At 48.4% G+C, this 17,605-nt stretch overlaps 1 protein-coding gene across 1 annotated transcript in view; it reads left to right on the forward strand.

Annotated features, from left to right (window-relative positions):
• Window positions 1-17,605, forward strand: part of LOC110521105 (signal-induced proliferation-associated 1-like protein 1) — a 156,323-nt gene that overhangs the window by 99,629 nt on the left and 39,089 nt on the right. The window contains 3 exon segments of the mRNA XM_090233232.1: window positions 2,412-2,515; window positions 2,863-3,020; window positions 13,274-13,853. Of these exon segments, the coding sequence (XP_090089358.1) occupies window positions 2,412-2,515; window positions 2,863-3,020; window positions 13,274-13,853 (842 nt within the window).

The following is a 17,605-nucleotide window of genomic DNA, read 5'->3' on the forward strand; positions in this document are numbered from 1 at the left end:
CATTAATAGACCCAGAACAGAGGGAACAGGACCCATTCATAGACCCAGAACAGAGGGAACAGGACCCATTAATAGACCCAGAACAGAGGGAACAGGACCCATTAATAGACACAGAACAGAGGGAACAGGACCCATTAATAGACCCAGAACAGAGGGAATAGGACCCATTCATAGACCCAGAACAGAGGGAACAGGACCCATTCATACAGAGCAGAGGGAATACAAAGTCACGGTATTGGAGTGACCATCACAAAGCCCTGACCTCAATCCTATATAAAATGTGTGGGAAGAACTAAGAAAGCGTGTGCTAGCAAGGAGGCCTACAAACCTGACTCAGTTACACCAGCTCTGTCAGGAGGAATGGGCCAAAATTCACCCAACTTATTGTGGGGAGCTTGTGGAAGGCTACCTGAAACATTTGACCCAAGTTAAACAATTTAAAGGCAATGCTACCAAATACTAATTGAGTATGTTAACTTCTGACCCACTGGGAATGTGATGAACGAAATAAAAGCTGAAATTAATTATTCTCTCTACTATTATTCTGACTTTTCACATTCTTAAAATAAAGCGGTGATCCTAACTGACCTAAGACAGGGAATTTTTACTTAATTAAATGTCAGGAATTGTGTTTGGCTAAGGTGTATGTAAACTTCACACTTCAACTGTAGGTCCTGAATGACAGGAAGCTTGGCCCCAGTGATGTACTGGGCCGTATTCACTACCCTCTATAGCGCCTTATGGTTGGATGCTGAGCAGTTTCCATACCAGGCGGTGATGCAACTGGTCAGGATGCTCTCGATGGTGCAGCTGTAGAACCTTTTGAGGATCTGGGGATCCATGCCAAATCTTTTCAGTCTCCTGAGGGGAAAAGGTTTTGTCGTGCCCTCTTCATGACTGTCTTGGTGTGTTTGGACCATGAACTATAAGGACTACAATCGTGGCCAAATGTTTTGAGAATGACACACATTAAGTTTCACAAAGTTTGCTGCTTCAGTGTCTTCAGATATTTTTGTCAGATGTTACTATGGAATACTGAAGTATAATTACAAGCATTTCATAAGTGTCAAATGCTTTTATTGAAAATTACATGAAATTGATCCTTCTTTTTCAAGACCTCTGCAATCCGCCCTGGCATGCTGTCAATTAACTTCTGTGCCACATCCTGACTGATGGCAGCCCATTCTTGCATAATCAATGCTTGGAGTTTGTCAGAATTTGTGGGTTTTTGTTTGTCCACCCGCCTCTTGAGGATTGACCACAAGTTCTCAATGGGATTAAGGTCTGGGGAGTTTCCTGGCCATGGACCAAAATATCGATGTTTTGTTCCCTGAGCAACTTAGTTATCACTTTTGCCTTATGGCAAGGTGCTCCATCATGCTGGAAAAGGCATTGTTCATCACCAAACTGTTCCTGGATGGTTGGGAGAAGTTGCTCTCGGAGGATGTGTTGGTACCATTCTTTATTCATGGCTGTGTTCTTAGGCAAAATTGTGAGTGAGTCCACTCCCTTAGCTGAGAAGCAACCCCACACATGAATGGTCTCAGGATGCTTTACTGTTGGCATGACGCAGGACTGATGCTAGCGCTCACCTTGTCTTCTCCGGACAAGCTTTTTTCCGGATGCCCCAAACAATCGGAAAGGGGATTCATCAGAGAAAACGACTTTACCCCACCCAGTCCTCAGCAGTCCAATCCCTGTACCTTTTGCAGAATATCAGTCTATCCCTGATGTTTTTCCTGGAGAGAAGTGGCTTCTTTGCTGCCCTTCTTGACACCAGGCCATCCTCCAAAAGTATTGTACTGGTGGTGCCCCGATCCCCCAGCTGAATCAACTTTAGGAGACGGTCCTGCCGCTTGCTGGACTTTCTTCACAACAATTGAACTGCTCTCCTTGATGTTCTTGATGATCCGATAAATGGTTGATATAGGTGCAATAACCTAAGCCCTTTTTGTGCAACGCAATTATGACGGCACGTGTTTCCTTGCAGGTAACCATGGTTGACAGAGGAAGAACAATGATTCCAAGCCCCACCCTCCTTTTGAAGCTTCCAGTCTGTTATTCGAACTCAATCAGCATGACAGAGTGATCTCCAGCCTTGTCCTCGTCAACACTCACACCTGTGTTAACGAGAGAATCACTGACATGATGTCAGCTGGTCCTTTTCTGGCAGGGCTGAAATGCAGTGGGATTCAGTTAATTTCGGATTCAGTTAATTTGCATGGCAAAGAGGGACTTTGCGATTCATCTGCTCACTCTTCATAACATTCTGGAGTATATTCAAATTGCCATCATACAAACTGAGGCAGCAGACTTTGTGAAAATTAATATTTGTGTCATTCTCAAAACTTTTGGCCACGACTGTATGAACCTGTCTGTTTAACTCTAGTTACTGTCTGTCTCTCCTCCAGCTGACTCCACAGGGACCCACTCCCTGTACACCACCTATAAGGACTACGAGGTGATGTTTCATGTCTCCACCATGCTGCCCTACACACCCAACAACAAACAACAGGTCTGTGTTGGTACGGTTGAATTTGTAACACTTTCAAATGAACCCAGGGAATAAAGTAAATAACGGGGTGGTTGTAGTTCGGTGAGCCGTTGTAGTGACTCGCTGTGAAGCCAAGATGGCCCCTCATTTCAGTGTCCTGTTTTCTCTGTCATTCCAACGCAATGATTTATTATTATTTTTTTAGTGTCACATTCTACAGTCATTGATAGATTGTAAAGACATGTTTTTCTTGTTGTTCAAATGTCTTTGCTGCGAGTTTATATCTGTTTGCTGCCCCCCCCCCCCCTGTTGTCTGCCCCCCCCCCCTGTTGTGTCTGCCCCCCCCCGTTGTGTCTGTCTCCTCACAGCTCCTGAGGAAGCGTCACATAGGAAATGACATAGTGACCATCGTATTCCAGGAGCCTGGGGCTCAACCCTTCACCCCTAAGAACATACGCTCTCACTTCCAACACGTGTTCGTAGTGGTGAGAGCACATCAACCCTGCTCTGACAACACCACTTACAGGTGAGTGGAATGTCTAACACACACACACACACACAACCTGTTGGAGGTAGACCTACTGCAGTACAGTTCAGGGGAACAGTGGGTTAACTGCCTTGTTCAGGGGAACAGTGGGTTAACTGTCTTGTTCAGGGGAACAGTGGGTTAACTGCCTTGTTCAGGGGACCAGTGGGTTAACTGCCTTGTTCAGGGGAACAGTGGGTTAACTGTCTTGTTCAGGGGAACAGTGGGTTAACTGTCTTGTTCAGGGGAACAGTGGGTTAACTGCCTTGTTCAGGGGAACAGTGGGTTAACTGCCTTGTTCAGGGGAACAGTGGGTTAACTGCCTTGTTCAGGGGAACAGTGGGTTAACTGCCTTGTTCAGGCGAACAGTGGGTTAACTGCCTTGTTCAGGGGACCAGTGGGTTAACTGCCTTGTTCAGGGGAACAGTGGGTTAACTGCCTTGTTCAGGGGAACAGTGGGTTAACTGCCTTGTTCAGGGGACCAGTGGGTTACCTGCCTAGTTCAGGGGAACAGTGGGTTAACTGTCTTGTTCAGGGGAACAGTGGGTTGTTCAGGGGACCAGTGGGTTGTTCAGGGGACCAGTGGGTTAACTGCCTTGTTCAGGGGAACAGTGGGTTAACTGCCTTGTTCAGGGGAACAGTGGGTTAACTGCCTTGTTCAGGGGAACAGTGGGTTAACTGCCTTGTTCAGGGGAACAGTGGGTTAACTGCCTTGTTCAGGGGAACAGTGGGTTAACTGCCTTGTTCAGGGGAACAGTGGGTTAACTGCCTTGTTCAGGGGAACGGTGGGTTAACTGTCTTGTTCAGGGGAACAGTGGGTTAACTGTCTTGTTCAGGGGAACAGTGGGTTAACTGTCTTGTTCAGGGGAACAGTGGGTTAACTGTCTTGTTCAGGGGAACAGTGGGTTAACTGTCTTGTTCAGGGGAACGGTGGGTTAACTGTCTTGTTCAGGGGAACGGTGAGTTAACTTCCTTGTTCAGGGGAACGGTGGGTTAACTGTCTTGTTCAGGGGAACAGTGGGTTAACTGTCTTGTTCAGGGGAACAGTGAGTTAACTGTCTTGTTCAGGGGAACAGTGGGTTAACTGTCTTGTTCAGGGGAACAGTGGGTTAACTGTCTTGTTCAGGGGGCAGAACGACAGATTTTTGCTTTGTCAGCTCTGGGATTCGATCCAGCAATCTTTCGGTTACTGGCCCAACGCTCTAACCACTAGGCTACCTGTAACCCCCTCTTCCCTCGACTCAGCCTCCTCTTCCCTCGACTCAGCCTCCTCTTCCCTCGACTCAGCCTCCTCTTCCCTCGACTCAGCCTCCTCTTCCCTCGACTCAGCCTCTACTCAGCCTCCTCTTCCCTCTACTCAGCCTCCTGTTCCCTCTACTCAGCCTCCTCTTCCCTCTACTCAGCCTCCTCTTCCCTCTACTCAGCCTCCTCTTCCCTCTACTCAGCCTCCTCTTCCCTCTACTCAGCCTCCTCTTCCCTCTACTCAGCCTCCTCTTCCCTCTACTCAGCCTCCTCTTCCCTCGACTCAGCCTCCTCTTCCCTCGACTCAGCCTCCTCTTCCCTCGACTCAGCCTCCTCTTCCCTCGACTCAGCCTCTACTCAGCCCTCTACTCAGCCTCCTCTTCCCTCTACTCAGCCTTCTCTTCCCTCTACTCAGCCTCCCATTCCAGCACCTAGAATAAAGTGCATTCAGGCCCGTTTCTGTGAACATCTTCCTCTTGCTTCAGTACTCTAGGTAATATGATGCATCACTCTTTATGTTCGTATCGCTGAGTGTTGAAATAAAACAGTCTGGGGCAGTTTCCTCCTCCAAGACCGTGTGTCCCTAACTGACTCCTGTCTATCCCTCTGAGACCTCCTTTAAGGCTTTGTTAACTAACACACACACACACGCACGTGTGCTCGCAGTCGGCGAGAGATGTTAATGAAAGGAGAAATAATTGCTTGTTTCCTTCCAGCTTCTCCTCTGGGAGTGAGACTTCATGATGAGAACAGTATCTATCATCTGTCCATTTACACTTTCTCTCTGTTTTCTTGTTTTCTACCTCTCCCGCTATAATGATCTATTTCTCCCTCTCCCTACTCTAATTTCCCTTCTCCCTGCTCTCCCCCTCCATCTCTCTCTCCTCTTCTCTTCCCTCCTCTCTCTCTCCTCGCTCTCTCCTCTCTATCTCTCTCTCTCACTTCTATCTCTCTCTCTCACTTCTATCTCTCTCTCTCCTATCTCTCTCTCTCTCCTATCTCTCTCTCTCTCCTATCTCTCTCTCGCTCCTATCTCTCTCTCGCTCCTATCTCTCTCTCGCTCCTATCTCTCTCTCGCTCCTATCTCTCTCTCGCTCCTATCTCTCTCTCGCTCCTATCTCTCTCTCCTATCTCTCTCTCATCTCTCTCTCTCTCTATCCTTCCTCATCTTTTTCTCCTGTCTCCCGCTCTCTCTCTTTCTCCATCTTGTTAATAGCTGTTAGGGTTTATTGTGTGACCTGGTTCTCTGTGGGGTTCCTGCCTGCTGTACACAAAGCTGTAGATTGGCATAGGGAAGATACAATAGCTTGACACACACCCTGCTCTCCAACCAGATGTAGGACTGTACCGGCCTGCAAACAATGGCCACCTCCTGCCCCTCCTCTCTCTTCCACTATCATGTCACTAAATAGGGTCTAGTGGGATGGAGGGTCTAGTGGGATGGGGGGTCTAAGTGGGATGGGGGGCCTAGTGGGATGGAGGGCCTAGTGGGATGGAGGGCCTAGTGAGATGGAGGGCCTAGTGGGATGGAGGGCCTAGTGGGATGGAGGGCCTAGTGGGATGGGGGGCCTAGTGGGATGGGGGGCCTAGTGGGATGGAGGGCCTAGTGGGACGGAGGGCCTAGTGGGACGGAGGGCCTAGTGGGACGGAGGGCCTAGTGGGACGGAGGGCCTAGTGGGACGGAGGGCCTAGTGGGACGGAGGGCCTAGTGGGACGGAGGGCCTAGTGGGACGGAGGGCCTAGTTTGATGGAGGGCCTAGTGGGATGGAGGGTTTAGGAAGTGTGGATGTCTATTTATGATTGACAACCAACTAATGTGTTTGGGACAGTAAAGCCTTTGTGAAGCATGGAAGGTCTGAGCTGTTCATTTAGCAGGTTGTTGGCGTGGCTGCCTCTCTGGTTAGGCTGTGTGTTTATGGAGTCGGTCTGTCGTTCCAGCTAGCTCCTCTGGTGTTTAATAGACTGTAGTTGGTAGCGGTAGTCATGCTATTATCCCTGTGGTGTTGTTCCTCGATTTAACATGACAGGCTATTCATCTCTATATTCTGGAAAATATGTTTCAGACCAACAATAATACTGTGTGGTTGAGGCTTATGGCTGTGTCCTGACCTAGTATGGGAGTACCCTGATCTAGTATGGGAGTGTCCTGACCTAGTATGGGAGTGTCCTGACCTAGTATGGGAGTGTCCTGACCTAGTATGGGAGTGTCCTGACCTAGTATGGGAGTGTCCTGACCTAGTATGGGAGTGTCCTGACCTAGTATGGGAGTGTCCTGACCTAGTATGGGAGTGTCCTGACCTAGTATGGGAGTGTCCTGACCTAGTATGGGAGTACCCTGACCTAGTATGGGAGTACCCTGACCTAGTATGGGAGTGTCCTGACCTAGTATGGGAGTATCCTGACCTAGTATGGGAGTACCCTGACCTAGTATGAGAGTGTCCTGATCTAGTATGGGAGTACCCTGATCTAGTATGGGAGTGTCCTGACCTAGTATGGGAGTGTCCTGACCTAGTATGGGAGTGTCCTGACCTAGTATGGGAGTACCCTGACCTAGTATGGGAGTGTCCTGACCTAGTATGGGAGTGTCCTGACCTAGTATGGGAGTACCCTGACCTAGTATGGGAGTGTCCTGATCTAGTATGGGAGTACCCTGATCTAGTATGGGAGTACCCTGACCTAGTATGGGAGTGTCCTGATCTAGTATGGGAGTACCCTGATCTAGTATGGGAGTACCCTGACCTAGTATGGGAGTGTTCTGACCTAGTATGGGAGTGTTCTGACCTAGTATGGGAGTGTTCTGACCTAGTATGGGAGTGTTCTGACCTAGTATGGGAGTGTCCTGACCTAGTATGGGAGTGTCCTGACCTAGTATGGGAGTGTCCTGACCTAGTATGGGAGTGTCCTGACCTAGTATGGGAGTGTCCTGACCTAGTATGGGAGTGTCGTGACCTAGTATGGGAGTGTCGTGACCTAGTATGCGAGTGTCCTGATCTAGCATGGGAGTGTCCTGATCTAGCATGGGAGTGTCCTGACCTAGTATGGGAGTGTCCTGATCTAGTATGGGAGTGTCCTGACCTAGTATGGGAGTGTCCTGACCTAGTATGGGAGTGTCCTGATCTAGTATGGGAGTGTCCTGACCTAGTATGGGAGTGTCCTGACCTAGTATGGGAGTACCCTGACCTAGTATGGGAGTGTCCTGACCTAGTATGGGAGTGTCCTGGCCTAGTATGGGAGTACCCTGACCTAGTATGGGAGTGTCCTGACCTAGTATGGGAGTGTCGTGATCTAGTATGGGAGTGTCCTGACCTAGTATGGGAGTACCCTGATCTAGTATGGGAGTGTCCTGATCTAGTATGGGAGTGTCCTGATCTAGTATGGGAGTGTCCTGACCTAGTATGGGAGTACCCTGATCTAGTATGGGAGTACCCTGATCTAGTATGGGAGTGTCCTGACCTAGTATGGGAGTGCCCTGATCTAGTATGGGAGTGTCCTGATCTAGTATGGGAGTGTCCTGATCTAGTATGGGAGTGTCCTGATCTAGTATGGGAGTGTCCTGACCTAGTATGGGAGTACCCTGATCTAGTATGGGAGTGTCCTGACCTAGTATGGGAGTACCCTGATCTAGTATGGGAGTGTCCTGATCTAGTATGGGAGTGTCCTGATCTAGTATGGGAGTGTCCTGACCTAGTATGGGAGTGTCCTGACCTAGTATGGGAGTGTCCTGATCTAGTATGGGAGTGTCCTGATCTAGTATGGGAGTACCCTGACCTAGTATGGGAGTGTCCTGACCTAGTATGGGAGTGTCCTGACCTAGTATGGGAGTGTCCTGACCTAGTATGGGAGTGTCCTGATCTAGTATGGGAGTGTCCTGACCTAGTATGGGAGTGTCCTGACCTAGTATGGGAGTGTCCTGACCTAGTATGGGAGTGTCCTGACCTAGTATGGGAGTGTCCTGACCTAGTATGGGAGTGTCCTCACCTAGTATGGGAGTGTCCTGATCTAGTATGGGAGTGTCCTGACCTAGTATGGGAGTGTCCTGACCTAGTATGGGAGTACCCTGATCTAGTATGGGAGTGTCCTGACCTAGTATGGGAGTGTCCTGACCTAGTATGGGAGTGTCCTGACCTAGTATGGGAGTGTCCTGATCTAGTATGGGAGTGTCCTGAGCTAGTATGGGAGTGTCCTGAGCTAATATGGGAGTGTCCTGAGCTAGTATGGGAGTGTCCTGAGCTAGTATGGGAGTGTCCTGAGCTAGTATGGGAGTGTCCTGAGCTAGTATGGGAGTGTCCTGATCTAGTATGGGAGTGTCTTGATCTAGTATGGGAGTGTCCTGATCTAGTATGGGAGTGTCCTGATCTAGTATGGGAGTACCCTGACCTAGTATGGGAGTGTCCTGACCTAGTATGGGAGTGTCGTGATCTAGTATGGGAGTGTCCTGACCTAGTATGGGAGTACCCTGATCTAGTATGGGAGTGTCCTGATCTAGTATGGGAGTGTCCTGATCTAGTATGGGAGTGTCCTGATCTAGTATGGGAGTGTCCTGATCTAGTATGGGAGTGTCCTGATCTAGTATGGGAGTGTCCTGACCTAGTATGGGAGTACCCTGATCTAGTATGGGAGTACCCTGATCTAGTATGGGAGTGTCCTGACCTAGTATGGGAGTACCCTGATCTAGTATGGGAGTGTCCTGACCTAGTATGGGAGTGCCCTGATCTAGTATGGGAGTGTCCTGATCTAGTATGGGAGTGTCCTGACCTAGTATGGGAGTACCCTGATCTAGTATGGGAGTGTCCTGACCTAGTATGGGAGTACCCTGATCTAGTATGGGAGTGTCCTGATCTAGTATGGGAGTGTCCTGATCTAGTATGGGAGTGTCCTGACCTAGTATGGGAGTGTCCTGACCTAGTATGGGAGTGTCCTGATCTAGTATGGGAGTGTCCTGACCTAGTATGGGAGTGTCCTGATCTAGTATGGGAGTGTCCTGACCTAGTATGGGAGTGTCCTGACCTAGTATGGGAGTGTCCTGACCTAGTATGGGAGTGTCCTGACCTAGTATGGGAGTGTCCTGATCTAGTATGGGAGTGTCCTGATCTAGTATGGGAGTACCCTGATCTAGTTTGGGAGTGTCCTGACCTAGTATGGGAGTGTCCTGACCTAGTATGGGAGTACCCTGATCTAGTATGGGAGTGTCCTGACCTAGTATGGGAGTGTCCTGACCTAGTATGGGAGTGTCCTGACCTAGTATGGGAGTGTCCTGACCTAGTATGGGAGTGTCCTGATCTAGTATGGGAGTGTCCTGATCTAGTATGGGAGTGTCGTGACCTAGTATGGGAGTGTCGTGACCTAGTATGGGAGTGTCGTGACCTAGTATGGGAGTGTCCTGACCTAGTATGGGAGTACAGAGTCAATGTGGAGGCTATATACAGGGGGTACCAGTACAGAGTCAATGTGGAGGCTATATACAGGGGTACCGGTACAGAGTCAATGTGGAGGTTATATACAGGGGGTACCAGTACAGAGTCAATGTGCAGGATATATACAGGGGGTACCGGTACAGAGTCATTGTGGAGGCTATATACAGGGGGTACCAGTACAGAGTCAATGTGGAGGTTATATACAGGGGGTACCGGTACAGAGTCAATGTGGAGGCTATTTACAGGGGTACCGGTACAGAGTCAATGTGGAGGCTATATACAGGGGGTACCGGTACAGAGTCAATGTGGAGGCTATATACAGGGGGTACCGGTACAGAGTCAATGTGGAGGCTATATACAGGGGGTACAGAGTCAATGTGGAGGCTATATACAGGGGGTACCGAGTCAATGTGGAGGCTATATACAGGGGGTACAGAGTCAATGTGGAGGCTATATACACTGGGTACCGGTACAGAGTCAATGTAGAGGCTATATACAGGGGGTACCGAGTCAATGTGGAGGCTATATACAGGGGGTACAGAGTCAATGTGGAGGCTAAATACAGGTTGTACCGGTACAGAGTCAATGTGGAGACTAAATACAGGGGGTACCGGTACAGAGTCAATGTGGAGGCTATATACAGGGGGTACAGAGTCAATGTGGAGGCTATATACAGGGGGTACTGAGTCAATATGGAGGCTATATACAGGGTGTACTTAGTCAATGTGGAGGCTATATGCTGGTTAGTGCTTAATATGAAGAAAAATGGGCTTATATTGTAAGGCACACCACTAGATAATGTTGATATAACATTGGTATTGTGTTGAACAGATACAGAGTTATGATGTTCAATGCAATATATATGTTAGTTTTTTTTATTCAAGAGAACGGGGTGTTAGTCTGTAAGGGACATGACAGCATTTGATCGTGCTCAGATAAAAATACGTTTTCTGGGTCAGGTTGTGCTGTTCATGATGTTAATTTCTCTCTGGCTCTCCTAACGTACCCATTCTCTGGGTCGTCTAATGTACTATTGGCATGTGCTCACACACAAATACAATGCTCTCTGAGTAACACTCACTGTGTGGGCAGCAGCACAGAGAGAGAGAGAGACCCTCAGCCCACACAGTACCCATGTAGTATGTAGCATGTAGCATGTAGTACCCATGTAGGATCTTCATTTGAGCCAGTCTCCTACAGCAGGAAGAAAATCATCCTGCACGAACAGGAAATGTGAATTATTATGTGGATTATAATCACTGGACGTATTTTGTAGTAGTGGATGAAACATTTGTATACATTTTTCGTGAGGGAAATTCAAGTCTGAAATTTTCAAAGTGTAAATTGCTAACTTTAGAAGCCTTTTTAAACCTCAAATACGTTACAAGTTTAACATGTCCTGCGTTGTAGGAAAGTTCTCCTGCAACAGGATGATACAATTAAGATCCTCCATCTGTAGTTATTTGTATCACTGCAATCGTAGAGAGACCATAGAAATGTGTTCTACCACTCCTCACTCTCATCTGAGGAGGACAGGAGGGAAAAATACATACAGGCAGCTCTGTCTCTCACTAGGTCTCTCTCTCTCCCTTTCTGTCTCTCACTAGGTCTCTCTCTCTCCCTTTCTGTCTCTCACTAGGTCTCTCTCTCCCTTTCTGTCTCTCACTAGGTCTCTCTCTCTCCCTTTCTGTCTCTCACTAGGTCTGTCTCTCTCTCACTAGGTCTCTCACTCGGTCTCTCTCTCTCCCTTTCTGTCTCTCACTAGGTCTCTCACTAGGTCTCTCTATAGGTCTCTCACTAGGTCTCTCACTAGGTCTCTGTCTCTCTTTCTGTCTCTCACTAGGTCTCTCTCTCCCTTTCTGTCTCTCACTAGGTCTCTCTCTCCCTTTCTGTCTCTCACTAGGTCTCTCTCTCGCTTTCTGTCTCTCACTAGGTCTCTCTCTCTCCCTTTCTGTCTCTCACTAGGTCTGTCTCTCTCTCACTAGGTCTCTCACTCGGTCTCTCTCTCTCCCTTTCTGTCTCTCACTAGGTCTCTCACTAGGTCTCTCTCTAGGTCTCTCACTAGGTCTCTCACTAGGTCTCTCTCTCCCTTTCTGTCTCTCACTAGGTCTCTCTCTCTCTCTTTCTGTCTCACTAGGTCTCTCACTAGGTCTCTCTCTCTCTTTCTGTCTCTCACTAGGTCTCTCTTTCTGTCTCACTAGGTCTCTCACTAGGTCTCTCTCTCCCTTTCTGTCTCTCACTAGGTCTCTCTCTCTCTTTCTGTCTCACTAGGTCTCTCACTAGGTCTCTCTCTCCCTTTCTGTCTCTCACTAGGTCTCTCACTAGGTCTCTCTCTCTCTTTCTGTCTCTCACTAGGTCTCTCTCTCCCTTTCTGTCTCTCACTAGGTCTCTCTCTCTCTCTCCATTTCTCTCTCTCCAGGTCTTGTTCCTGATCAAGTTAGGTGATCAGTAAAACTCCAGGTCCTGAGACAGTTAATTGTTCTTTATTCTGTTTTATTTGACCTTTATTTAACTAGGCAAGTCAGTTAAGAACAAATTCTTATTTACAATGACGTCCTCGGAACAGTGGGTTAACTGCCTTGTTTAGGGGCAGAAAGACAGATTTTTACCTTGTCAGCTCGGGGATTCGATCCAGCAACCTTTCGGTCACTGGTCCAACGCTCTAACCACTATGGGCGAATGGTGATTAGGTCTTATGTCTGTGTTTGCTTTGTACCAAGGTTAGGAGGTTAGGAAGTGCATCTCAGTTTCCCGCATTTTGCGGGCAGTGTGCACATAGCCTGTCTTCTCTTGAGAGCCAGGTCTGCCTACGGCGGCCTTTCTCAATAGCAAGGCTATGTTCACTGAGTCTGTACATAGTCAAACCTTTCCTTAAAGTTTGGGTCAGTCACAGTGGTCAGGTATTCTGCCACTGTGTACTCTCTGTTTAGTGCCAAATAGCATTCTAGTTTGCGCTGTCCTGCTGTAAATTAATTAATTCGTAATTATCTTTTTGTTTTCTCGTGATTTGGTTGGGTCTAATTGTGTTGTTGTCCTGGGGCTCTGTGGGGTGTGTTTCTGAACATGTAAATCAGAAGCTTCTAAAGCCATGACATAATTTCCTGGAATTTTCCAAGCTGTTTAATGGTACAGTCAATTTAGTGTATGTAAACTTCTGACCCACTGGAATTGTGATACAGTGAATTATAAGTGAAATAATCTGTCTGTGAACAATTGTTGGACAAATTTCTTGTGTCATGCACAAAATAGATATCCTAACCGACTTGCCAAAACTATAGTTCGTTAACAAGAAATTTGTGGAGTGGTTGAATAACAAGTTTTAATGACTCCAACCTAAGTGTATGTAAACTTCCGACTTCAACTGTACATGTTGAAGAGGGACTTAAGCTGCATCTCTCTCTCTCTCTCTCTCTCTCTCTCTCTCTCTCTCTCTCTCTCTCTCTCTCTCTCTGTCTCTGTCTCTCTCTGTCTCTCTCTGTGTCTCTCTGTGTCTCTCTCTCTGTCTCTCTCTCTGTCTCTCTCTCTGTCTCTCTCTGTCTCTGTCTCTGTCTCTCCCTGTCTCTCTCTGTGTCTCTCCCTGTCTCTCTCTCTCTGTAGCGTGGCGGTCACTCGTTCTCGTGACGTCCCGTCCTTCGGCCCTCCCATCCCAGAGGGCGTGTCCTTCCCAAAGTCCTCCACATTCCGGGACTTCCTTTTGGCCAAAGTCATCAACGCAGAGAACGCCGCCCACAAATCTCACAAGTTCCGCGCCATGGCGACACGGACACGTCAGGAGTACCTCAGAGATCTGGCAGAGCGCAACACCACATCGACCCCCATCGACCCGTCCGGGAAATTCCCCTTCATCTCATTGGCTCACAAGAAGAAGGAGAAGAGTCGTCCGTACGCGGGGGCGGAGCTTCGGAGCCTCGGCGCCGTCACGTGGGCGGTCCACGCCGAGGATCATGGAGCGGGAGGAGAGCTCGAAGCGCTATTGGCTATCTCCAACGACTTCCTCATCCTATTGGATCAGGAGGCCAAGGCCGTGGTGTTTAACTGTGCTACTAAGGACGTGATTGGCTGGACGCTGGGGAGTCCCGCCTCCATGAGGATCTTCTATGAGAGAGGGGAGAGTGTGTCTCTGAGGTCTGTCAGTAACAACACAGAGGACTTCAGAGAGGTGGTGAAACGACTGGAGGTGAGAAGAGACACAACACACACACAACACACAGACAGACACATAGACAGACACACAGACAGACACACAGACAGACACACAGACAGACACACAGACAGACACACAGACAGACACACAGACAGACACACAGACAGACACACAGACAGACAGATAGTACATTCTGTTCCAGTGTCATGTCTTATTGTTTCAGTCAGAAGTTGTTGTCTAGTCTGTCTACTGATGATGTCATCTTATAGACAGACGTTGTTGTTGTCTAGTCTGCCTACTGATGATGTCATCTTATAGCCAGACGTTGTTGTTGTCTAGTCTGCCTACTGATGATGTCATCTTAGATGACTTTACTTATCTAGTGAAGGTTCATAAGAATCTCAGGCAGTGTATGTTCCCTGAGTAGTGTTCCCTGTTCCCTGAATAGTGTACCCTGTTCCCTGAGTAGTGTTCCCTGTTCCCTGAATAGTGTTCCCTGTTCCCTGAGTAGTGTTCCCTGTTCCCTGAATAGTGTACCCTGTTCCCTGAGTAGTGTACCCTGTTCCCTGAGTAGTGTACCCTGTTCCCTGAGTAGTGTACCCTGCTCCCTGAGTAGTGTACCCTGTTCCCTGAATAGTGTACCCTGTTCCCTGAGTAGTGTACCCTGTTCCCTGAGTAGTGTACCCTGTTCCCTGAGTAGTGTACCCTGTTCCCTGAGTAGTGTACCCTGTTCCCTGAGTAGTGTACCCTGTTCCCTGAATAGTGTACCCTGTTCCCTGAGTAGTGTACCCTGTTCCCTGAGTAGTGTACCCTGTTCCCTGAGTAGTGTACCCTGTTCCCTGAGTAGTGTACCCTGTTCCCTGAGTAGTGTACCCTGTTCCCTGAGTAGTGTACCCTGTTCCCTGAGTAGTGTACCCTGTTCCCTGAGTAGTGTACCCTGTTCCCTGAGTAGTGTACCCTGAGTAGTGTACCCTGAGTAGTGTACCCTGTTCCCTGAGTAGTGTACCCTGTTCCCTGAGTAGTGTACCCTGTTCCCTGAGTAGTGTTCCCTGTTCCCTGAGTAGTGTACCCTGCTCCCTGAGTAGTGTACCCTGTTCCCTGAGTAGTGTACCCTGCTCCCTGAGTAGTGCTCCCTGTTCCCTGAGTAGTGTACCCTGCTCCCTGAGTAGTGTACCCTGTTCCCTGAATAGTGTACCCTGTTCCCTGAGTAGTGCTCCCTGAGTAGTGTACCCTGTTCCCTGAGTAGTGTACCCTGTTCCCTGAGTAGTGTACCCTGCTCCCTGAGTAGTGCTCCCTGAGTAGTGTACCCTGTTCCCTGAGTAGTGTACCCTGTTCCCTGAGTAGTGTACCCTGTTCCCTGAGTAGTGTACCCTGTTCCCTGAGTAGTGTACCCTGTTCCCTGAGTAGTGTACCCTGAGTAGTGTACCCTGAGTAGTGTACCCTGTTCCCTGAGTAGTGTACCCTGTTCCCTGAGTAGTGTACCCTGTTCCCTGAGTAGTGTACCCTGAGTAGTGTACCCTGAGTAGTGTACCCTGTTCCCTGAGTAGTGTACCCTGTTCCCTGAGTAGTGTACCCTGTTCCCTGAGTAGTGCTCCCTGAGTAGTGTACACTGCTCCCTGAGTAGTGTACCCTGTTCCCTGAGTAGTGTACCCTGTTCCCTGAGTAGTGTACCCTGTTCCCTGAGTAGTGTACCCTGTTCCCTGAGTAGTGTTCCCTGTTCCCTGAGTAGTGTACCCTGCTCCCTGAGTAGTGTACCCTGTTCCCTGAGTAGTGTACCCTGCTCCCTGAGTAGTGTACCCTGTTCCCTGAGTAGTGTACCCTGTTCCCTGAGTAGTGTACCCTGTTCCCTGAGTAGTGTACCCTGTTCCCTGAGTAGTGTACCCTGTTCCCTGAGTAGTGTACCCTGTTCCCTGAGTAGTGTTCCCTGTTCCCTGAATAGTGTACCCTGTTCCCTGAGTAGTGTTCCCTGTTCCCTGAGTAGTGTACCCTGTTCCCTGAGTAGTGTACCCTGCTCCCTGAATAGTGTACCCTGTTCCCTGAGTAGTGTACCCTGTTCCCTGAATAGTGTACCCTGCTCCCTGAGTAGTGTTCCCTGCTCCCTGAATAGTGTACCCTGTTCCCTGAATAGTGTTCCCTGCTCCCTGAATAGTGTACCCTGTTCCCTGAATAGTGTTCCCTGTTCCCTGAATAGTGTACCCTGAGTAGTGTACCCTGTTCCCTGAGTAGTGTACCCTGTTCCCTGAGTAGTGTACCCTGTTCCCTGAGTAGTGTTCCCTGCTCCCTGAATAGTGTACCCTGTTCCCTGAATAGTGTTCCCTGCTCCCTGAATAGTGTTCCCTGTTCCCTGAATAGTGTTCCCTGTACCCTGAGTAGTGTTCCCTGAGTAGTGTACCCTGTTCCCTGAGTAGTGTACCCTGTTCCCTGAGTAGTGTACCCTGTTCCCTGAGTAGTGTACCCTGTTCCCTGAGTAGTGTACCCTGTTCCCTGAGTAGTGTACCCTGTTCCCTGAGTAGTGTACCCTGTTCCCTGAGTAGTGTTCCCTGCTCCCTGAATAGTGTTCCCTGTTCCCTGAATAGTGTACCCTGTTCCCTGAATAGTGTACCCTGTTCCCTGAATAGTGTACCCTGCTCCCTGAGTTGTGACCTATATAGGGAATAGGGTGCCACTTGGGACAAAGCCTAACTCATAATTTGCTTGGGTGATGGTTCTTATCTGTTACCATAGCAACAAGCGAGGTAAAACCATTTCCTTATGTAATCACCATCAGCTGGTTCTGAAAGACTTCCTCCATTTCCTCCACACACACTCACACTCACACACCGCAAAGAGTGTGTGTCTGTTGTGTGTTAGTAGATCCATTCAAGAAGAGGGAAATGCAGTTTCAGACATGATTTTCAAATGAGTGTATCTAGGGATGCGTTGCTCTTCAGTCGCTGCTGACACCTTTGTGTGAGGGAGCGGGAGGAAGGAGACAGAGGAATAATATATTGGTACTTCAGAAACTCACTCTCATCTTCCTGCAAGAGGTCTAACATACACACACTGCAGAGAGTATTAAGAACCCAGAACTCCCTGTCTACCTCAAGACTATCTCTGTCTACCTCAAGACTATCTCTGTCTACCTCAAGACTATCTCTGTCTACCTCAAGACTATCTCTGTCTACCTCAAGACTATCTCTGTCTACCTCAAGACTATCTCTGTCTACCTCAAGACTATCTCTGTCTACCTCAAGACTATCTCTGTCTACCTCAAGACAATCTCTGTCTACCTCAAGACTATCTCTGTCTACCTCAAGACTATCTCTGTCTACCTCAAGACTATCTCTGTCTACCTCAAGACAATCTCTGTCTACCTCAAGACTATCTCTGTCTACCTCAAGACTATCTCTGTCTACCTCAAGACTATCTCTGTCTACCTCAAGACTATCTCTGTCTACCTCAAGACTATCTCTGTCTACCTCAAGACAATCTCTGTCTACCTCAAGACAATCTCTGTCTACCTCAAGACAATCTCTGTCTACCTCAAGACTATCTCTGTCTACCTCAAGACTATCTCTGTCTACCTCAAGACTATCTCTGTCTACCTCAAGACTATCTCTGTCTACCTCAAGACTATCTCTGTCTACCTCAAGACTATCTCTGTCTACCTCAAGACAATCTCTGTCTACCTCAAGACTATCTCTGTCTACCTCAAGACTATCTCTGTCTACCTCAAGACTATCTCTGTCTACCTCAAGACTATCTCTGTCTACCTCAAGACTATCTCTGTCTACCTCAAGACTATC

Source organism: Oncorhynchus mykiss, chromosome 4 (assembly GCF_057628025.1).
Source record: "Oncorhynchus mykiss isolate SJ-2025 chromosome 4, ASM5762802v1, whole genome shotgun sequence".
Taxonomy (NCBI): domain Eukaryota; kingdom Metazoa; phylum Chordata; class Actinopteri; order Salmoniformes; family Salmonidae; genus Oncorhynchus; species Oncorhynchus mykiss.